At 43.8% G+C, this 22832-nt stretch overlaps 1 protein-coding gene and 1 long non-coding RNA gene across 3 annotated transcripts; one reads left to right on the top strand and one right to left on the bottom strand.

Annotated features, from left to right (window-relative positions):
- Positions 1-2051: 2051 nt before the first annotated feature.
- LOC134141327 (mas-related G-protein coupled receptor member H-like) lies at positions 2052-4206 on the bottom strand. The gene is made up of 2 exons (XM_062577468.1): positions 3991-4206; positions 2052-3641 (listed from the first exon to the last, which is right to left on the bottom strand). The coding sequence occupies exon 2, from the start codon at positions 3597-3599 to the stop codon at positions 2640-2642; it is 960 nt and encodes a 319-aa protein (XP_062433452.1). The 5' UTR covers positions 3600-3641; positions 3991-4206; the 3' UTR covers positions 2052-2639.
- Positions 3132-22448, top strand: LOC134141328 (uncharacterized). Of its 2 annotated transcripts, none has more exons than XR_009958592.1 (4): positions 3132-3578; positions 5034-5173; positions 12319-12406; positions 21812-22448. It is a non-coding gene; the product is annotated as an uncharacterized LOC134141328 (long non-coding RNA). The 2 variants fall into 2 exon arrangements; XR_009958591.1 differs by lacking the exon at positions 21812-22448 and adding an exon at positions 14328-14621.
- The last annotated feature ends 384 nt before the right edge of the window (positions 22449-22832 follow it).

Raw genomic sequence — 22832 nt, 5'->3', positions numbered from 1 at the left:
AAGAAATGGCTCCCTTGGAAAACCCCTATGCAGCAGCTTGGGGTGAGCAGGCCACAGGGTGGCACCAGGACTTCAAAGGCTCTCATGGAAGGTGGTGGTAGTGTGGTGCAGGATGTGGTGAGACACTCAAGGAAGGTCATGGTGTGGGGTGCAGGACTCCATGGGGAGTGTAGGGGGTAGGATGTGGTGGAGCTTTCAAGGAGGGTGGTGGAGATGCAAAGTGTAGTGGAGCTGGCACTCAGTGGGACCTGATGAGTTGCCAGTCCTGAATGGAGGGACAGGAAATGAGGAGAGTAAGCAGAGCAGCTCTGGAGTATTTGTTCGGCAGATCGAGGAGGGGCAAGGTCTCTCCCTTCTGCCCCCTAAATGGCAGTGGAGGAAACCAAGTCATGGCATGATGGTGCTTGGTCCTGAGGCCCTCTGACCCACCTCTGCTGTGGGCAATATATTTCTACTCCCCTGCCCAGCTCCAGAAGCCCCTGAATGACACCTGTGCTATCTGCTCCTCATGCCAGCTGTCCTGGGCAGGGTTGAAGGTAAGTCTGTGCCTGCCCTGTGGGCCCCAATTCAATCCACCCAACTTTACTGCAACCTTCTAGAGGCACCTCTGGATCCCAGCAGAGACCAGAATCTCTTGGAGGAGCTCAGTTTCTATCAGCTGTCCTGGAAAGGGTGCTGAAATTGCTACTGTGCTGGCCTGTAGTTCAGTAATATGAAGTATCCAGCTGGTGAGCAATGCCACAGGATCTTCCTCCATTTGATAGACGTCCCTCTTGCCTGCAGAGCACTCACTCAGAGCATGGGAGATGACTCCTCAGTGATCTGCTTTTCCTGTCACAGTGTCCTCCCCCATCAGGCTCCAGTATGAAAAAGGATATCCACTCTCTACTTACACTTCTAAGCATCTCCTCTGCATTTTTAGGGGCCAAATGGGGCCCCAGTTCAGTTTTCCAAGGCAGAGGTATAGACAACTCCTCCTAGTAGAGACAGGCGGGTAACAGAGTTGGTATTGCACAAGGAGTCTCTCTGCAGCCCATCTGAGGGGTCTGCAGGGAGTGTGATGTTTGCTTTATGGCTTTCTCCTCTAAAATGTTCCCAGGGTTTCTGAGGTCTGTACCTAATTTTATGCTCTTAAATGACTTACATGTCTGGCAGGATGGCCATTCTCAGACTCCTCCCACATCATTTTAGAAAACTCTCCTTGGTGAATTAACCCTGGTCATCTATGGCTCTCCCTATAACAGGAGACTTTTCTACCCGCTTAGACCTTGACAATGACCTAGGGGCATGAGTCATATCAGATGGAGGCCATAGTGACAATAAAACGTTGCACCATGTTCCTAGAGGGTCCTGGCCAGGCCTGTGGCCATGGACTCATGCTTCTTTTGCTGCTGTAAAGATCTGGCCAGGAAAGCTGCTCTGCTCTTGAGAAGAGCATTTCTTCCTCAGTGAGGACTGAAAGAGGCCTGACACGTTTTATACACAGCTTGTGAGGACTCATAACTTTGTCATGTACCATGGCTCACCTCAGGAAATGCAGTGATTTTCACAGCTGACTTTACTGGCAGGGTCAAGGGAAACCAGAACACTCTTTGTTTCGAAAGGGTCGCTAGCAGACTTTGGCTCTCTTCCACTTGCCACTCCCCTCTTCCTTCCCTTGCTTGCTCTCCCCGCCCCCCCTCCATAAGGGAAGAAAAAGAAATACTCTAGCTTACCAGGATCAAGGGAGAATTTCAGAAGACAAGCCATTACCCTTGGACTCACCTAGTAAAAATTTTTAAAAAAGAAAAACTATGTGTGTGGGGGGATATTTCCTGTGAAACTAGGAAAACAGTCAGGAGGCATTGTCTAACTCTAGCCCCTATCCTGCCTCCCCAAATTCAGTGTGAAGCAGGGCAGTTACATCTGAGGGGAGTTAGTATATTTTTGCTATAGAGAATGAAAGCATTGTATATATTTCTCCTACCCTCCACCAGGACCCTGAACCTCAAAGCATAACCCAGAAAGAGCTCCAGATATCCAAAAAGTGTTTGGACACAAATTGAAGGCAGTTCAAGGGTACACAATGCTGTTTATTGGTATCAAGCAGCACCGAGACACAAAAAGGAGTATCCATGTGAGGAGAGGGCTGAGGGGTACTGGCAGAGTGTTGTGTGGGGAATGATGACCCCTCCAACCTCCATAGTCAGCATTTTTAGAAATAGGAGGGGAGCAGAAGTGTGGTGTTGGAGGTGAGACAGAGGAGTAGAGCTTAGGACATTGACTATGTTTTACCCCTAGTCTGAATATGGGGCAGAGTTTCCCAATTGCAATGTCCACCCCAGTCAGCAGAAGCTGTTGACTGTGTGAAATGGGAACATAATCCTCTGTGGTATGTTTCTGTTAAGGGGGGGAACTTTTGGAACTGATGTGGGCTGATGGGGATGCAGAAAAGCTGTGCACCAACACACTTTCTTCCCATAGAGCTTCTTTCCCCACATCGACCTTCTACAGAGATCAGCCCTGGTTTCCTCTAGGGAACAGAATTACAATGCTGGTGGTGCCTTTAGGAAAATTAATACAGACAAAATTTATTTAATCCAGTTACTTAAGAAACCCTCATCCTTTGTCCAGAACCATGAAGCTGAACAGTGGAAAGACTAACAGACTGGGGGTAGTGTGTCCATTGTAGTATCCTCATCGCATGCTGTGTGATCTCCCAACTCCTCAAAGACCGTCTGGAAGGCGACCTTCAAGGTGACTATCTGGAAGGAGCAATGCCTCTTGTAGCTCCCCACCAGGAAGTAGATAAACGGGTTGATGCTGCTGTTGATACAGACTAGCAAGAAAACAATCTGGGACTGCCCAGTGACATAGTTAAACTGCTGTAGGAAGTTCCAGATGCTGAGGGGAAGAGCAAAGAGAAGGAAGAAGAGGACTGTGAAGAAGATAACGACATAGAGCTTCCCAGGGTGATGGCGCCGGGGGCCACATCGGACCTTAATGAACAGGATTGTGCTGAAGAGGACCATGGGTGGAGCAAAGATGAAGAAATTGAGGACATACATAGAGATGAGAGCCAGTTGGCAGTGTTCAGGTTGGTGAGACATGCAGAGAGAAGTCACTACAGCAATTACAGAGACAGAGAGAGCCCAGAGCAGGGCACATACAGTGGTTGACAAGTGCTCGGGACGGTGGCAGTGGTAGCTGTTTCTACAAAGGACAGAGACACACCTCTCAACGCTGATGGCTGTCAGGAGATATAAGCCTGTGTTGTAGGCAAAGAGAGACAACAGGAAAAGTGGCCTCAGGTAGTTCAAGAACTCTAAAGTGGAGCAGGAGACGTTCTCCATGATGTATAACAGGGCTGAGGTGAGCATGAAGAGGAGGAAGGTGAAGTCTGCAAAGGCCAGGTTGAGGATGTAGACGGTAATGGGATTCCTGCGGATGCGGAAGCCAAGGAGCCAGAGGACGGCCCCATTCCCCACCAGCCCGCATGGGCAGATGAGCAGCGTGGCACCATCCAGGGCCACATCAGAGACATCTATCACACATTTGTAATCTCCATCATCTGCTAGTGTGGGCTGCGCAGGCTGCAGGTACGTGTGGTTCGGCTCCATCCCCAGGAAGGCTGGGCTGGGTGGCGTGATCTGGGCTTTTGTCTGTGATCAGAGAAAATCAAGTTAGTGACGGGGGGCTGAGTTGTGCAGCCTCTTGCCTGCTCCCCATGCTGGAGAATCAGGACCCTTGGCAGGCATTGAAGACATGCTCAGGGGACAGAAGCTATAGGTATTGTGCGGATGGGAGGGACATATTTGTGAGATGGATTGATTCTCGGAGCAGTGTGAAAAGCAGGGCAGCATGAAAGAACATAAGAAAGAGTGCTGCAAGTTGCCAGGAATGCATGGGAGTGATTTAATTATTGGAGGAAAGAAAAGCGAGATAAGGATGGAGAAAAACATGGCACTTTACTGTTAATTTTGGTGAATCAGCAGAGAAAGGCTTTCTTACCAGCTAGGCTTGGGCAGATTAGCCGTAGTGCCTCCACAGCTCACACTCCCTTTGAATCCATGTCTTGATTTCCATCTTCCAGGAAAGATACGTGAGGAGGAATGTACTCCCCAGGAGGGTGCCAGGAGATCCCCAATATTATTATTCTTGATCTTCTACTTGTCTTGTCCCATAAGTTTTCTTCACAGTGCACATGCCAGTTTTCCAGAATCACAATGTGGGTTACAAGGGAGTAGAGAATAGTTTTGTAACTATGGACTACGTCAGAGCTCTGCTTCCTTGTTTTTATTTATTGTGATCTTTTTGCCACGAAGGGAAGTGGCTGTTGCCAGAAATTCTGCAAGCAGAATTTAGTAAATGACTTCTAGTGCACTTCTGATCAAAATCGCCCTTCTACTAGCTGCAGTGACTGTCTTGCTAATTGTTTGCTTGTGTAATCTTCTCTTTCCTCTCCTACTTGACAGGTTTCTGTGATTCTTCATTCTTCTTTCTGTCCTTTGCAGGATTTTACAGCCCCACAGCATCTGATACCTCAGAGTAAATATTAAATGCCCCTTTTGTGCCCTCTAGCACAAAGACTTCTGGAACAAGATATCAGAAGAGTGTCTGTGTGCTTCTCAGAAGCAACTCCCCTTCTGGAAAGAGTGGGGAGATTATCATTAAAGTCTCCAATGGACACAAGGGAACATAGGTTCAAAGCAGAGCTGAGGATTAGCATTTATTGTTAGTTTAATTGATATTTTAACAGCATAATTGAAGTAAAACAAACAATTATTTTCAGTCTCAGGTTACAATTACATTAATACATATTCCAAATTAAGTATTGATGATTCCCCTTAATAATAAAATTACAGTTATTACCCACCAGCTTTCTAACATTTGTCCCTTTCTCTGGTGTTATGGTCACCCCTCCAACATGCTATTAGGATGAACTGTAAGCAGTCCCCATTCTTTACCAGGAGTATGATTTTGGTGGTGGGAGTTTCCTCCTCCTCATTCCTGGGTATGCTAACAGTTATTTTTGCTCTATCCCACCCTTCTAGTTGTCCATATACCGTGGCAAGTTGGTACCGAGTTCAGCAAAGATGTTACAAACCCTCCTATGGATGAGGACAGAGCAACGGATCTTCTTGGAGGCATTCACCCTCCCCTATCTGGCCTCACCTCATGATTACCTGGACAGGTATGTAGGTGGCCTGCAGCTTTTCACTTCACTATATACCACTACTCTGTTTGCTAAAGGCTTAATTTTACAGCCAATATGATTGGCCCCAATAACATCATTGCTATGATAATGAAAATGACAACTGTGGGCTATAAATCTAGGTTCAAAGTGCCTGTAACTGTAGAAAGACATTATGAAGGATTCCAAATCATGAGTAGTGCCTTGCCTCTTCTATTACATTAGCAGCTTGTGATGTCTTTGTTATTGTGATGTACTGTTAATTTCTGTACTAGTAGCCAGACTGACTACCTGTTTAGTTGCTGCAGTAGCCTTAGGGTGTTCTAAAATTTCTTGTAAATGCGTTAAATTTATCTCTAAAAGCATCAGATTTATCTCAGCAAATAATTCCTGTTTCAATGATTTCTGTAACATCAGAGTAATTTCCAAGGATTTTGTATCATTAAAATCACTTTCTTCAATGTAGATTATGTTACAAAATTACATATTATTAATCACTTTATGTATTAAAATGAAGATTAACCATGATGTGTTAGCCTTCTATGATAGCATGACTGGCTGGGTAGATGAGGGGAGAACAGTGGATGTTGTGTACCCTGACAAGCAAGGCTTTGGACACTGTCTCCCATAACATCCTCACAGATCAGCTCAGGAAGTGTGGGTTGGATGAGTGGACTGTGAGGTGGACTGAGAACTGGATGAAAGGCAAAGCTCAGAGAGTTGTCATCGGTGGCACAGAGTCTAGCTGGAGGCCTGTAGCTAGTGGAGTTCCCCAGGGCTCAGTACCGGGTCCCATCCTATTCAACTTATTCATCAGTGACGTGGATGAAGGGACAGAGTGCCTCCTCAGCAACTTTGCTGATGATACCAAGCTGGGAGGAGTGGCTGACACACCTGAGGGCTGTGCTGCCATTCAGAGAGACCAGGGCAGGCTGGAGAGCTGGGCAGAGAGGAACCTCCAGAGGTCCAATAAGGGCAAATGCAAGGTCCTGCACCTAGGGAAAAATAACTCCATGTACCAGTACAGGCTGGAGGCTGACCTGCTGGAAAGTAGCTCTGCAGAGAAGGACCTGGGAGTGCTGGTGGATGACAAGTTGATCATGAGCCAGCAATGTGCCCTTGTGGCCACACAAGGTGCATTAGGTGTTAGGGTGCATTGGGAAGACTGTTGCCAGCAGGTCGAGGGAGGTGATCCTGCCCCTCTACTCAGCCCTGGGGAGGCCTCATCTCGAGTACTGTGTCCAATTCTGGGCTCCCCAGTACGAGAGAGACATGGGGCTACTGGAGAGAGTCCAGCGTAGTGCTACGAAGATGATCAGAGGACTGGAGCATCTGCCCTCTGAGGAACGGCTGAAAGAGCTGGGCCTGTTTAGCCTGGAGAAGAGAAGACTGAGAAGGGGTCTTATCAATGTCTACAAATACCTTAAGGGGGGATATCAAGGGGATGGGGCTAAACTCTTTTCAGTTCTCCCATGTGACAGGACAAGAGGCAATGGGCAGAAATTGAACCACAGGAAGTTCCACCTGAATGTGAGGATTTTCTTCCCTGTGAGAGTGACAGAGCACTGGTACAGGTTGCCCAGAGAGTTTGTGGAGTCTCCTTCTCTGGAGATATTCAAAGCCTGTCTGGATGCAACCCTGTCTAACGTGCTGTAGGTGACCCTGCTTGAGCAGGGGGGTTAGACTAGATGATCTCCAGAGGTCCCTTCCAACCTTAACCATTCTGTGATTCTGTGACTCTGTGTGCACATAGTGTGTGCACAGAGTTGGATCCCACATACAGAGTTACACGTTGAAAGAGGATGAATGATGTTTAAGTCTTATTTATTAAGTTAGAATCACTTGGTGGCTGCAGGCAAAGGTCTTTGGAGATATATCTTGCAGGCTGATTTGCACTTCGGTGATATTTCTTTGAGCAAACTATTCAGAAATTTCCATCAGTTGGATAACCGAGCAATCTTGGTACTTGGTGCATACCTCAGAGGGACTGAGGTTACTACAGGAAATATGGAGGTTATGTACTCTGTGGGAGCCCGTGGTTTTGAGCATGTATGGCCCTGCTGCTTGCAATACCTTTTTTCTTATACTATTGCTGTACATTTCTAAAATTGTCTGGAGCTCCTATATAATAAAGGAACTTTTACATCTTACACACATATGTAATATTTTGATTATCAGTATATCTTCACGATTCAAGAACCTCTGTTTTTGACTATGTGCTATTTCCTATCTATCAATTTATGTACAATCCTTTAAAAACATTCCTTATAATACGCTTTCAAAACTGCAGTCTTTCTAATTGCAGTGTTGCACTTAAAGGCAAGATATCTTTTAACATTCAATTTACTACGGTAAGCATTTCTACACCTTAGCTTCTTGTTGCACTACAAATATCACATTTTATAAATACACAAATTTCCATGCATACATGTATACACACACATATGTATTATATTACATATTCAGACATTGAATTCACGTGTTAGTTATCCACTAAACATGATGACTATTAATTACAGGAGATACACTCATCCTCACTGAGAGAAGCAAGTTTTCTTCTGTTTGGAGATGGAAACATCTTTAAATTGACTTAGTTGCTGGGCTGATAAATACTGAAATGGTCAAACATTCCTTGATTATGATCAAGCACAAAGATACACTTTGTTTTCTCTACTTCTGTCCCAGTTACCAGATCATCTCCTCGTGGGGCCCACACAGGCAGATGAGCAGTGTGGCACTGTCCAGGAACACATCAGAGACATCTATCACACATTTGTAATCTCCATCATCTGCTAGCATGGGCTGTGCAGGCTGCAGGTACATGTGGTTCAGCTCCATCCCCAGGAAGGCTGGGCTGGGTGGCGTGATCTGGGCTTTTGTCTGTGATCAGAGAAAATCAAGTTAGTGACTCCAAGATGCTGGGGGCTGAGTTGTGCAGCCTCTTGCCTGCTCCTCACGCTGGAGAATCAGGATCCCTGGGGAGGGGGGGCACCAAAGACATGTCCAGGGGACAGAGGTCCTTGGTGACAGAGGAAGCTGTGAGGGCTGAGGACACAGAGGCAAAAGGATGGATGGTGGCTTAGCCAGTTTGAGTGATGGTTTGGGAGGAGGACAGATGGGAAAGCCTGACACAGCTTTTCCTTCCCTGTCTGGGCACTTGCTCCCAAGTTGTGTATGTCCATACTTATCCCCACAGCAGGACTTCCCATCCCCCTGGCTGGTTGGCCACAACAGGATCTGTAAGAGCTACTCTAGCTCTGGCTGTGTGCAGATGAGGCCTCTTGTCACATGCTGGGAGTGAGATGGTCTATTTGAGGATGTGACAGGCCTAAGGCAGAGGCTCTGGGAGGGACCAGGGGAGCCAAGACAGCGCTAGCATGTCATTTTTCTAAGTTAGCATGAGAAAGGATGGGCAGAGAGTGAGGGATGGAGAGCATGGGATGGATGCTGGGGGAAAGCAGTATCCTGGGGCCATTCACTGAGGGCTTCATGAGAGCATCGCTCTTCCCATATCTCCTAAAAATGGAGCTGGGAGACCATGGATAAAATCTCCTCATGACTTACCAGGCTAGAACTTTTCTCTCTGCCCTTTGAGTGCTGAAATGAAATGTCCATTTATGTATCCAGATTAAATTCAGACCCTTGCTTCCTTCCATAGATAAGGCACAAAATGAAGCACTGACTGACAGCTCTTCTGAGCAGAAGGACACTCTCCTTTCCTGAGAAGGAACTATTCTCTTTGAATAGAACTATTTGAATGTGGAGATGATCTGCACTCTGAGTTTGTATTCCTTTCCAACTTGAGCGTAAATTTAGGTGATATGAGTTCTTGCCATTAGGCGTACAAGGCATATGATAGAATCACAGAATGATTAAGGTTGGAAAGGACCTCTGGAGATCATGTAGTCAAACCTCCCTGCTCAAGCAGGGTCACCTAGAATGTGTTAGACAGGAAATATAGATCTTGTTAGACACAGATCAATTGAATCAAAGAAATGTTGTTGGGAACAACAGGCCTCTCTCATCAGCTGTGTATTTAGCTATTTCATGTTCATGAAATTTAAAGACGTTAAATGCAAAGCTGGGGACATATTGCTGTGGTTGGTCTTTCCAGGATCCTTTGATCATTGCTCCACACTATCAGGAGAGTCTCAGATGCAGAATATTTCTTGCTTCAGCTCAATTCACAGCAGCAATATAACATTCCTTAATACGAAGCTGTGACAAGGTAGACAGGGCTATACTTGCAGTGCCATGCTAGCCCAAGGCTCAGTTTTGCCTGCTGATCCTACCTGCTCAGATACAGGGCCTACAAATCAGCTCTTGCCATGACTGTGGTCTTGCATAACTAACCAGAAGGCCGTTTCAGGCAGGGGAGGATGGAAGGACAGACAAGAGCCCTTTTAGAGTCCCTCCCCAAGCTGTGACCATATTTTCTTACGGTTTTTACTTCTCCCTTCCGCAGTCCAAACTGTTGTTATGTCCCAATCTGCCTTTTCCCTTTTTTTCTCTTGCTCTTTGCCTATATTGTTTGGCTATTTCTCATGCATGCTCTGCTAGAGATGGCTAATATGCCAATGTGGACTGGTGGAAAATGGGATCACTGTGTGGTTTCATAGATGCCATGTTAGAAGGAATTCTTTCACCATTGGGACCCTAAATATGGCTATTGCCAGCTCTGGCTTCCTCCCCTTCAAAGCTGATTTCCTCATCATTTTTCTGGTGTGCAATTCTTTTTGTGTTCTTAAGACAGTAACACTTCTGGCATCGAAAGGTTATTTGAGCTGCTCTTTGCGGTCACACAGCATGACTCTGTAGCTCCACTAGCAATGAGAGCTGCTTGTCTGTCTCCCGTCCTTGGAGCTGGTGCCACTGCCTATGCCTTGCTCTGGGTTCTCTCCTGGTCTTTTGCAGGACTAATGCACTTCCTATGTGTTTCTGACATGCTAAAAAGCTGATGACTGTCTCTAATCCCCATGTATGTTCTCAATTTCCTCATTTTTGCTCTGCTCATGGTCCTTTCCAACATGATCTTGTTCTCTGAGGTCTGACATTGTTCTGAGTGCTGTTGGCTGGGAAGCTCTACAGGTAAGTACTTTTCCCTCTTCTTCACTGTTCCAGTCACTGCTCAGAACTTTTTCCAGCCTGTGACCCACTTTTATTTAACTCACTGATGTATTTGTCTTGCCAGCTCTATCAAAAGCAACATCAAATCCTTTACTTACATCTCAGTCAGAAGCTACAAGGAATGGCTCTTCACTGGCATGTCTGGTCATCCTCCTAAGGATCTCTAAGGTGATGACAGATTCATCAGGTGGTTGAGGAATTGCTTCTGTGTATTTGTGGCCTAGCACTACAGGTGTCTTAGTGTTATTTCTGCATAAAGGCACCATGGGTGAGAGGACAGAAGGAGGCCACCTGCCCTGTCCCTGAAACCCATGGACCTTTTAGCCACCCTATGAGGTAATTCAGGAGAAACTGTGGCACAAAGTAAATGCAGGATGGTACTCTGGTTCCCCACTCTCCATGGATATCTCAAGGGTAGATTGTGGGACTTCAGATCCTCATCACTTTCCTTCATTGGCCTGTCTCCTTGCTAACATTTCATTCTGGACTTAGTGAAGTGTGGTAGGTTCTGTGATTCCTCACATGTCTCAGGTCATGCATGGTTATCATGCTCCTTCCTTGCCAGACTTACCATCTTACTCCATATCTTACCCTTGATTACCCCACTGGTCCCCTTGTAAAACTGGTCATATGGTCCATCTCTACATTTGGCAGCCTCTATTCTTCTAACCTAATTTTGTCAGCCACATCCTGGATTCCTGAAGACAAGCAAAAGCACAATGGTCACCACAACCACCCTAATTTGTTGGGGGGCTGGCTTCCAATTTGCAGAGTCAGTAGTGAAAAAACATCTTTAGTGCATCATTCCTGGATGTTGAACTTAAGGTGGGGATGGACCAGGGACAATCTGGGAGCCGGCATATGTATATGTGCATATGTAATACTGTGTATTGCAAAGCCAAGAGAATTTATGAATGAAGCCTTCCAGCCATTCTTCAGATATCTTAACCATCCAGAAATGAAATGTCTTACAAAATTGTTACATGCACATACATCTGATTTCTCAGAATTTATGTGTTTGATCTTGAGAGATTATTGTGTGCTGACTTAATTTTTTTTTCTTTAATTGGAAGACTAAATATAGCATTCTGAATCATCTTGACTTGTACTGGAATGTTTCACAATAACAATCTGCTGGAGAGGGAAGGATGCAGGCTATTCTCTAGCCACCAATTACCTGGACAGGCTGTCTGAAATGGATGTGACCTGTAGCCTCAACCCCAGTTTCAACTCAGAAATGATTACATCCATCTCCCTTCAGCCACTCAGCTGGGATATATAGATAAATATATATTAACTAGCAGAGAGACTGGTAATTCCCTGCTGCATATGGGAGGGACAACTGAAAACATCACTGTCTTTTCAAATTAGTACACTGAGTTCATGAAGAAATGGTCACTTTTTTTTTCCTAGTAAGATTTAATAAAGCTTACTAGAGGTTATTGGGGATGTGGTATGAACTTGTTTTCTGCCTTTCTGTTTTTGTTAATTTTCTTAGTTTATTTGATAAAATGCTCATGAAGTGGAAACCTGGTTAATTTGAATCTTTGGTGTTTTGGGATTCTCCGTAGAGTATCTTTTTAAAATAAAAGGGGAGATTTCTCTAGCTTACCTTTAAAAACCTTAAATGCTCCTTAAGTTTATCAGGGAGGCTCAGTCTAGAGTCAGTGGAGAGAGGATTCATAGAAGGTGGTTTATTCTGTGTGGAATCTAACACAGACAGGAACCTTTAGAAGTGCCTATTTTTCTTCAGTATTTCAGATGGAACATAAAATGAGGAGCTTGGACAAGGACAACCAGTTATTAGACATACAAAATTACATGGTTTGAGCCTGCCCAAGGGCAGGTCTCAAATTTATTTGACTTCTCCATCTTATGACAGGTCTCTGTCTTAGGATAGGTGACTCAGCTGAATGCACTTGTTTTTTTTCTGATGTCTGTAAGAAAGGCTGTGGAAAGCAGCTCAAATGTAAAAATGTATAATAAAATGAGAATAACCTCATCCTTGTATTAAGTAGGATGAAGCTATGTCATCGCATCTATTTTCCTGCTGAAGCCTTTTCTCTGTCCTTGATCATGCAACCTTGCTCTGTTGACTTCATTCAGGTAAGTAATCCTACACACTAGCACCTGAAGCAGCTCTTGTTCTACTTGGAGAAGTCTCTAAACAGCAGAGTTTGTGTGTGTCACCCCACACCCCTTGGCTCCTCTGCCTGGTCTATCTCATTCACATCAAGTAACTTATTTTTGAAGGGTTTCAGAGCATGCCCCTTTCCTGCCGACTGTCATTCCCATATTGACTCATGTGCGACTCTCAACACCAGCCTGCATTGCCTGCTACGTCAGAGCATAAAGCAAATGAGCTTATGCTCTCTCTTCTTTGAAGAAACACCTCCAGGACACTTAGATATCCTTTTTATGCTTTCTTTTTACATCCTTCCTTAAATCTCTTCTTGACTTTGGTGCCTGCATAATCCATGAAGTCTGCAAGAGAGAGGATCCTAATGAGTCTGAATTAATTGTTCTGCACGCTCAAAGCTCCATTCAGAGATCTTGTCTTTCAGTTCCACCATCACAGATACATCCCTCCAGAGACAGAGGGATCTCTACTGCATTGTCAACCTCTCTGTTCTCTCTTTCTCATTTTTTTTTCTGGAATGGGGGAGAATGCTTGTTTTTCTTTTGTTATAGGTAAACCCCTCCCCGGCCCCCATTTCATCTTGTACTCATTTCACAAGAAGCAGCACTACCAACCCAACTATTTGTATCTTCCTTGCAGGCGATAGAAGCAGTGATTTATCAGGAGATGGGGTAGCTCTAGCAGAAAGATGAGGTTTGTGAAGCATGTTCAATCCTCATGTTCACTTCCTTTGGAGAAGGAACTACTCCTTGTCATAAAATTCTTGACATGAAAACAGTGTAGTAGAAAAGGGCATGTACTGTAACATCTCTTTAGCAATCTTCACAAAAACAGTAAAATGAAATGTTCATATCATAACCTGTAACAGTACTTAATGTGCTCTTATAATTCAAGGAAGAACCCTTTGTACAAAATAGCTAGTCTTCTTGTTTTATGTAATTCATGCCAAATCTTAATTGACAGTGTTACATCCTCTCAGCTCCAGGGAACTTTTCCTTTATCTCTTGGCTTAGTGGTTTTTAATTTTTTCTTGTGTAAATGCAGAAGGATCCTTGCCATTTATTAAAAACTGCAAAGTATTTAACTTTGCATAGAAACTCAGAGGAGGAGAAAGAGTAGGAGAAACATAGCCCCACACCCAGGTAACAACCTTTACCTCCCCCCACCCCCCCAAATAGAGCTGCCATTCTTCCTGCAGCTTTGGAAGTCTGGATTGGAACCAATCATGGATTTCCTGATTATGTATAGAGGGTGGGATTGCACCTGGCAACTTCTCTGCCATTCAGGATCCTCCTTATCACTCTGATATTAGCAGAGCTCTTCTCTTGTACAAGTGTAGACATCTGTGCTTGCAAGGGCAGAGATGTCTCATTAACACTGGTTGGTAGGATTTTGCAGCTGACATGTAGACTTTTCCTCCATATGAGTACTTTTATCTTAAGAGAATAGACCTTAAACAACCTGAGTCTCCTCTCAGATATACAGGAAAGTCTTCAGCCTTTTGCTGAAATAGCGTCATCCTACCTCCCTGCAAATGAACTTCAAGAATATACAATTTTCAGTCAGCAGTGGGATGTGCCTGTGTTGTGCTTGGATACTAACAGTACAAACACCTTCAGCTGAGCTCCCTCTGCATCCCCAAGAGAGAATTATCCACTTTCAGGCCTACATTTACTTCTCTGAAAGTAATCATCTCACACTGTTTGAGATACCTGAGGGTGTCTGAAACAGCCAGAGTGCTAGCAGCCGTAACACAGGACCTTCTAGGACCTCATGCCCTTCTGGGACAGCAAACAAGGGTGAGGAATTTCACTGCCAACATCTCAGTTGTTATTATATATGTGCCAGTGGACACCTGACTTGCATTCCTCCTGCCTCCTCTTGCAGATATCTGCTCTAAGCAGAGAAGAACCATGGCTTAGCAGTACCTGTTTTTCTCCAAGGACTGTAACAAACATCTAGACGACAGGGTCAAGTGAAGGTGACTACTAAAGTCCAAAATACCTCAACCCAAGCTTCATAACCAGCTGGCTCTGCAGGTCTGGCATAGTATTCATCCATCCCAGGATTGCTGTCACATATTGTTTTTGCTCCTCAGACATATTTCCTCAACATCCCTGCCTGGATTCTGTGGCTTTCCTTGATGATACCTATTACTTTTCCTACAGAGTGCTATTTATCTTCAGAGGCTTATTGCAAGAACCCAGTTATGTTTTTTTTTTTTTGGTTTTTTTTTTTTTTTTTTTTTTTTTTTTACCAGGAAGTCAGCCCCTCACATCAGCTGGAGAGGAAAGGGGTGGGTGCTGGAGGGAAACACAGCGGAAATTGGAGTCACAGTGCCATGGACTGGGAGCTCCATTAGAGCAGTTATTCCTGGACATTTGTCTGGTGACCTGCTAGTCTTAATATACCCAAGAGGGAGAGAAACTGTAGCCACAAAGATAACCCAAATGAGGAAACATAAGCAACAGGCTGCAACCTGGCTTAAAATTTAGAGAAGTAAAAGTGACCCAGTGACCCTGGCCAGATCCTGGACTACACACATCTTGGTGCTGGGGAATTCATGGGGCAAGGGTAGGAGTGGGTGAAATTAGGTATTTTCCCTTTCCATGAGGCCATACACTGAGTGTTGTATTAAAAGTCTAGCATTTCAGACAGGCCAGTGCCAGCATCATGCCTATCTTGTGCCTGTTTTCTTCAAATTTTGAAGCATGCTGTACAACCAAGTCTTCTCAAGATGACCTGTACAATAAGCTGCCCTTATGTTTTGCCCTTCTCCCTTGCATGACAGCATTTTCTTTCTTACTGCATCTGTTGAGCCCATTTCCTGTTTTGAAATTTCCATGCTGGCTTTTGGTTACTGGCAGAAGACACTGTGGTTTCTTCTAGCAGCTGTGCCAGCTTCATCTCTTAGCCTCTCAGCCCAGCTCTATTAACCTTCCCCTATGTTGCTGTCCACTGCTTTCTCTTACTCTTGCTTTTCATGGACTTTCCCAGTACTTCACTGGTTTTAGGATTCCGGATTTTTTCCTTGAAATACTGACTTATCCACAGTGGAAGACCAAGGAGGGTCTCTCTTTGTCCATCCAAAAGTTTATGTTTCTTCTATAGTCAGAGGAGAGATGTAGGCCCTCCAGAGGGCAGAGGTGAACCTCCAAGAATTTTCCTAACAAAAAGATGCAGAAATTCATTGGTGTGGAGAAGAATCAATCAGTCTGGGGTGAACTATATGCCATGCAAACTCTCATCACTGGTTTACAAGTCACAGATAGATGCTTTTTATTGCATGTCATGTTATGTGGAATTTGGCCTTTTCAAGTGTTCTCCTTTAGCCTGAGGAGGGCAGAAGTAGTGGGGAGTGTTCTTGTAGCACTGTGTATTGCAAAGAAATTCTGAGGCAGCCAGCTAGCCTATCCACTGAAAGGAAAAGCTATACCTCTGTTGATAGCGTCTGAATGGGGTTATGGGGCTGTGAACTGAACAAGAAAATACTAGTTATTCCATGTGAATATTATTCTCAAGACCCTCCCATGGGTAGTCCCAGTCCTTAGTATCTGTGAGACACTGAGAAATTGTCTGTTCCAGCCCGGTTCCTCTGAACTTTCATTTTCAACCCACGATCTGTGAGGAGATAAGGAAAGGACTCCTTTCTATTCTCTCCTCTGAGAAGAAATACACAGCCTGCTCTCCCTCCTGCTCACCCCCTTATCACCCCCTTATCTCCTTGATTATTCCCCCTACCCAGGATAGACTGGGCCTTTTTACTTCTCTTTCTCCCTCTTTCCCTCTCCTCTCTATCCAGGTTGGTCCTCACACACTTCTTTCTCCTTAGGTCCCCTTAGGTCGCTGCTCTTGGTTTCCCTTGTGGAAGCCAAAGGCAGCAGAGTGCCTGCCTGTCTAGACAGCACAGCTGGGAGCATCAGGAGCAAAGTCTGTATTTTGAATACACAAGGAAAAAAACATATTCCTGGTGAAGCAAATGGATCATGTGATCAAAACAGTGCTCAGACAAGCAGACAAAACCACTGGAAAACACTAGGATTTGCTCAGCCTCTTAGTTACAGCACAGTTCACCACTCCCCAGCTGCTTCAACAGAGCTGCTGCCCAATGCTAAGGGCTTCTCAGGGCGGAAGGCTTACATTAACATGCTCTGGTTGCACCTGCACGACTGTTACCCTGGGGAAAGCCAAAATAAAAGCAAAAATGTATTTGGACAAGTTTCCGTGAGAAGAATGCCTGGAAAGTTAGAGATGTTGGGATGCTGTTATGCAGTTCATGGAATGGGTCTTTCTGAATCAGAGAGAAGCATAGCTCTTCTGCCTGCAAAAATTTGAGTTACTGGAAAGACAGCAACAGCAGCTGAAACTCATCTGGTGATTCTCTGTAACTGCAGAAGCTGGGAAGTACCAATCCATAGATCAGTACTGATTCACACTCACTAGGAGAATTAAAAGATGAATTAAGAAACTATAGTGTAATGCTTTTCCTGTGGCCCATGGAAATCTGATTTAACAGAAGCTTTTGGAGCTACAGGGAGATAGAGCTGCAATGCAGCTGCATTACTTTTAATAAAGCCTTTTATTACATAGTACATTTATACATGAACTTTATTACATAGCCTTTTAGTCTTGCAGGAGGACATTTTAGCTAATAGTAACATTGCTTTAGATTTAAAAAAGCTACTTTTGGATTGATGTTTGTAGGGACTGAATGATAAACCTTGCAGTAGTGGTGGTTTCGAGCTAGCAATGCATATTCCCATTTAATTTGTTGTCTTTAACCACTGAGACCCTATAACAGGGCAATAACTCCCAGACAGCCTGGAACATTTCTTTGGAGGTGTGGAATGTGTTACTGGGACATCCTTCGCATTTCAGCAATTGCCACCAAAGATGCTGGGAACATACAAAGGGAGAATTTGGAATTAGTAAGTCCAAAGGACTTATAATTGAAAGAATATTTAGGGCAAATATGGCTAAAGATTTGGAAATGGTAATGGTTACAAGCTTTGACAGCTTGGTTAATCAATTAGACGTTTCGAAGTTCATTAGTAAGATGCTTAACTTTTACTTAGGCTATTTAAACAATTCTGGATGAAAGGATTGCCCTTTGTTATAAGTTATACACTTTTGTTACAACTGTGTTAGAATTATTTCTAAGTTTGTTATATTTTCCTACAGTTTTATGAATTCTCTTTGATTTCTAGGTAGGTCATAATAAGATCTTTCTGCTGTTAAATAAATTGAATGAGATGAAGACTGCAGTGTGTATGTTTTTGCTGAAATCATTCCCAGTAGTTCAGTGTGAATTTCAGTTGGAGGAATTTCAATTAATTAAATTCAGTTCATACATACGTTGCTGTGGTTTGGAATTTTGCCCAGCTGGCTCTAAATATTGGAGAGATGGTAAAAGACTGACTCCAACTCTTATTTTTTTCTTTCGTGGATTTGCTAGCAGCCTCTCAGTTGTGTGGTTAGAGAAAAAGCTAACAAATGGGGTAATCAGGAAAAGGCGTGTTGGAAGAAATGAGGAATGTTATGTCAATGTTATATAGAAATAAACAGAATAGAAAGTAAATCCATGGCATCTCACAGGGATAAGCTGATTAAGTCATTTGCTGCGCACTGGTCTTGGGAAAGAAAGGGTGACTCATAGAAGAGATATTTATGAGTCAATAGGCTATGTTGTTCAGTAAAATCCAAAATAGGATAAATAACTGTGACAATCACCAAACAAAACACAAATATGTGTTTAACCATATTTGTTAAAAACTTAACCAGTGGATATGCCATAGAGATTATTTCTAGAGCATCACAAGAATTAGGAGTGAGAGAAACTTTCTTAAAAAACTTTTCTTAATGTTGTCCCTTTCTTGCCATTTTTCCACTAAGTGGAAGAAACTCAAGTTAAACATTAAAATTGATGCCAAAAGATGCCTTTACAGACAACAGCACACTGGGAAATTATTACATTTCACGCCCACTGTGCCACTTGAAGAGGAGTTTTACTGTGTTTGAGTCCCTGTGTTCCCAGCTCAGCAATACGCTCACCACTGTGTGATTTTCCAGTGAAGCTGGCTGACAGGAACACTTCCACAGAAAAAGTGACTTTGTTGCTATGCATTTCCTGTCAGTCAGGATAAACAGGTACTACTGTTTTTTTGCATACACCTTCCACTGTGACTTTATTACAAAGGAACAAACTCAAAAGATTCTCATTTAGCAGAGACTGATAAAGATGCAAGCCCAATTAAATGTATATTCACTACCAGTTTTATGAAGAATCAAAGATTTTGATCTCTAAGTGGCTGCCATCAGGTGAAGTACAGAGATGGATGCTAATTCAACTAATCATTGTTGTTTACTCTAGCTATTTTTGGGTGTCTAGAATTCACATGTAAGGAATTATGTTCAGGGATTATGCTCTTCCAGTCTAACATAACCTTATATGTGACTGTTTAGCTGGATGGATCTGACAGTCTTCATCAAGTAACAATTTAAAACATTATTTAGAAATAATTCAGGAACTTAACCGAATAATTACAATAAATGGAGATGCATGTGGATTTGTCTATAGTAATGAATGATTCCAAACTTTTCTTTTGGTCCTTTCCCAAGGGTCTGGGCATTCAGTAATTCAGTAATTCAGAGGAAGAAAAATCTCATACAGCCAGCTGCACACAATTTTTTAGAGGAAGGCTTAAGGTCTGTGAAACAGGAAGAATGAAATGACACAGACAGAAACTTTTCCCAAGCACATGCAAGGTCAATGCTAAAATTTTGGTGTGATAAAGAGGGGAATAGGTTGAGAAATCAGCATGCGCTCTACCTGGTGGAGGCACTTTTCCAAGGAGCTGAAGTTAGGAGCCCAGCATGGCTCTGCCAATGACGTTCAATGTTGTGGCATTCTCCCTGCCCTGCACAAGTCTATATATTGCAAGAGAGAAATGACTGTCCTGAAAGAGAAAAGCTGTGCCAACTGGGCAAAGTGGCACATTCTTGGAAACTGCTGCCTAGCACAACCTTGCACCACAAGGTCACGCTTTTTCAGTGCTACTTGCTAAGAAAGAGAGGTCAGGAGGAATTATCCCCACAACAATCTCTGCAAAATCCCAAGCCTGTTAGACTTGGCTTTGCTCTCACTGCCCTGCTTATGAGTTCTTCTACTCCCTCCTTAATCCCCTTTTTATTTTATTCTCTCTCACATCCTCCTTCTAAAAATAAGACTAAGTGGCATAGTGTGGCCCCTTTCCTGATAGTGCTGTAAGCTTGTGACCCATGAGGAAGGCTATAATAACTCTCAAAAGCAGCCTGTGGCTGGAACAACTTTCAAAATTTGGAGGTGTTGTAATGAAAACAGGTCTAACAAACTAGCTTATGGTATTGAAAGTCCTTTGTTTTAGTTTCATTATTGTTTAAGCAAATACTATTTTTTAAAGAATTCAGTGGGGTCTAGGGCCCAGGTATCACGTCAAAATAGGACAGTGGTATCTAAGGTCATGAATCTTTTACCTTCCATTTTATTAAAGTCACAGAAAAGCTGCATTTGAAGCAGACAACGTTACATCAGCATTCAGTACAACTCTTACTTCCCATCCTTTCCTTCTGCCTGTGGAGAAACAGGCAGATGTGAACACAAAAACGCTTACAGCAGGTATGGAAGATTGTAGCCTGGGGCACTTTGATGTGATCTTCTCTCAGTGTGACTGGCATTATTGATACAGAGACATCAAGATTTACTGCCAGGCTTTTCCATCTTGGCTCCCTTGAATGCTTAGGAAAAGCCCTGTTTCTTGCCACGGATGTGACTGTTCTTCCTTTCTCTTCTTCCAGTTCTAGCCAATAGTTCTTCCCTTTTCCTTCCTCTTGGGCTACATTTGCCTTCCCTTGCTTTGGATTTTTTACAGTGATTTCTACTATATTTTTTCTGACCTATTTGTTTAAATATATTGTAGAGTAGAAAGCATGAAATGGGGCAGATCTCCTTGGTCCTGAATTAGATGTCTGAAGTAGGGCAAAGGAATGGCACTGCTGACAAGAAAAGGCTTCTGCCCCACAGAAATTGGACTTCTAAAGTAATGAGCAATAATCCCCTCTGATGACTCAGGCTGCGTCTCTGCAACTTCAAAGCATGGATGAGATGTATGGGACGGGGTGTGGAAAAGACCAGCTACCTGCTGTGGCAGCCACCTTGTCTGAACATCACAGAAGGAAACCTTATGTGGTTTGTGTTGTACTTTGAAGAGTGGATCACTGGATGTGGCACATTATATATTTCTCCTTCCCACCCTTCACAAAATATTGGATTGTTAATCCTGGCTATTTAGTTCTTGCAAGTAGTGGAGTGACAGTCAGTGAGCAGCAGATTGTGTTTAATTTAATTTCCCTGGGGTTCTCAGCAGGATTTGAAGTTCAGTGGGTTTTTGCATAACAGTGATGGGTAGATATGCACACAGACAGGAACCAAAACACATCTCAGGGACACAGCAGATGGGCAAAGAAGAGAATTAGCAAACAAGATGTTACTTCATGCTAGACATGATGGCCAGTTTGCAAACAACATACGAAATAGGAAATGTTTGAAACAATGAGCAGATTCGTTTGCAATGTCTATCTTGTGACTGTGATTCTTTGGCAAGCGGCTTCTGCTGCTCTCAAAAGAGATGGCAAAGCCCTGACATGTCTGGATACTCAGATGCCACCCATCTCTGTGAGAAACACAGGAGCTGTGGTCCCTGGTTCCACGGGTTTCAGACCCAGGGCAAGGACCATTGGAGGAACCTTACCATGGAGTTACCTTGTTCCTGGCGGCTACATGACATCTGGGAAGGTTTTGGCATGGAAGCCTTTTAAAATTTCATGTGCAAGTCTGACAGAAACAACTGAAGTTTTCAGCTCTGGGCTATCAAAATTGTGCAAGGAATCTGCCCTTGCTTGGATCCCCTGCATACCTGGTGAGAGGGAGGCCAGGGCTTGTGTTCTTTGCTATCCTTAAAGCACTCGACTCTTCCTTTCTCTGTCTTTCCCTTCTACTCAAATAGCTCTTAAGCCCTTGGTAGTCCTTAAGGGGCAAATGTCTCCTGCACGTCTTTATTTCTCCTTCCATACGCCTCTTTCAGCTCTTTTGTCTTATTTCTTCTTAGACTCGAGTTTTCCTTTCTATTCCTATTTCTCTTGATCTCTTTTTTTTTTTTATTATTTTTATGTTTTTTTCACCCAGCCTAGTGATGATTTCTCTACTCCACTCATACTTATGTTCTTTCGGTTGCAGATGTTGTAGCCCATGAAGCTGGGGAAAGACTGAATGACCAGAGGAGCACAGTACTGGCACTATGTCACTAATATTCCCTTCATCTCCTCTCTTTTCCCAGGTGAATATAAGAGGACAAGGAAGATGGATTGACATTCCAGCAACATGTTGCTTGATTTGACTACAGTGTCCCCATCTCCTGTGGAGAGCAACCCGGGGGGATGGACACAACAGGACTGGAGGCTTTGCAGACCACATCCCTGAAATTGTCATTGATAGCATTACATTGCTTATCTGCCTGTGCAGGCTGTTTGGGAATGTGGCCATCATCTGGATTCTTGGTTTCTGCATTAGGAGGAATCCTTTCACTGCCTACTTCCTGAACCTGGCCATTGCAGCTGCCTTTTTGCTTCTATACATCTGTTTTCCTCATAATATATCATATCCCCATGCTTAGCTGTTTTCAGCCAGAGCTTTGGCATGTGCTCCTGCTGCTTCACTTCATGGTTCTGTTCACATACAGCACTCCCCATGCTGTATCTCCCCATGTCCATCAGTGTGGAAAGGTGTCTGGCTGTCCTCTTGCCCTTTTGGTGAAACTGTCACCAACCAAAGCTCTTATCAGCAATAATATGTGGCCTGCTCTAGGCACTTGGCTGAGTGCTGTCTGGGTTTGTGTACTTTGTGTATGATTTGGGTCACTGCAAACACTACTGGATAGTTCTTGCAACCTTGTGCTTTCTCAGTTTTTGCCTTTTCTCTTCCTTTATGATTCTTTCCAACGTGATCCTGCTCTTAAAGCTTAGGCATAGCTCATGGCAACATCACTCAGAAAGGCTGTACACAGTCTTCTTTGCTGTTTTCATCTTCCTTTCCTTTGCCATCCTACTCAGTGCTCAGATTTTCCTCAACTTCTTTGTCTACATTAAGTTTGTCTTGGAGAGCTGCCTCTTGCTGGCATCCATCAACAGCAGCATCAGTCCAGTTATTTATGTCCTAGTTAGGGGCTACAGAAAGTCCAGGTTCAGGGGATCTGTCAAAGTCGCTCTTAAGAGGGTCTTTGAAGACAAGGTAGATCCCCAAATTGTCTGAGAGACCCCTGCAGAGGGAATTGCTGCTTAAACCCCTGCAGCACCCATCCA

The sequence above is a fragment of the Rhea pennata genome, chromosome 5 (assembly GCF_028389875.1).
Source record: "Rhea pennata isolate bPtePen1 chromosome 5, bPtePen1.pri, whole genome shotgun sequence".
Classification (NCBI taxonomy): Eukaryota; Metazoa; Chordata; class Aves; order Rheiformes; family Rheidae; genus Rhea; species Rhea pennata.
Note: the sequence above shows the minus strand (reverse complement) of the source record. Positions and strands in the feature narration are given on the sequence as shown.

Coding starts and splice junctions, on each gene's coding strand:
- LOC134141327 (XM_062577468.1), bottom strand. CDS start 3,599: ATGGAGCCGAACCACACGTACCTGCAGCCTGCGCAGCCCACACTAGCA.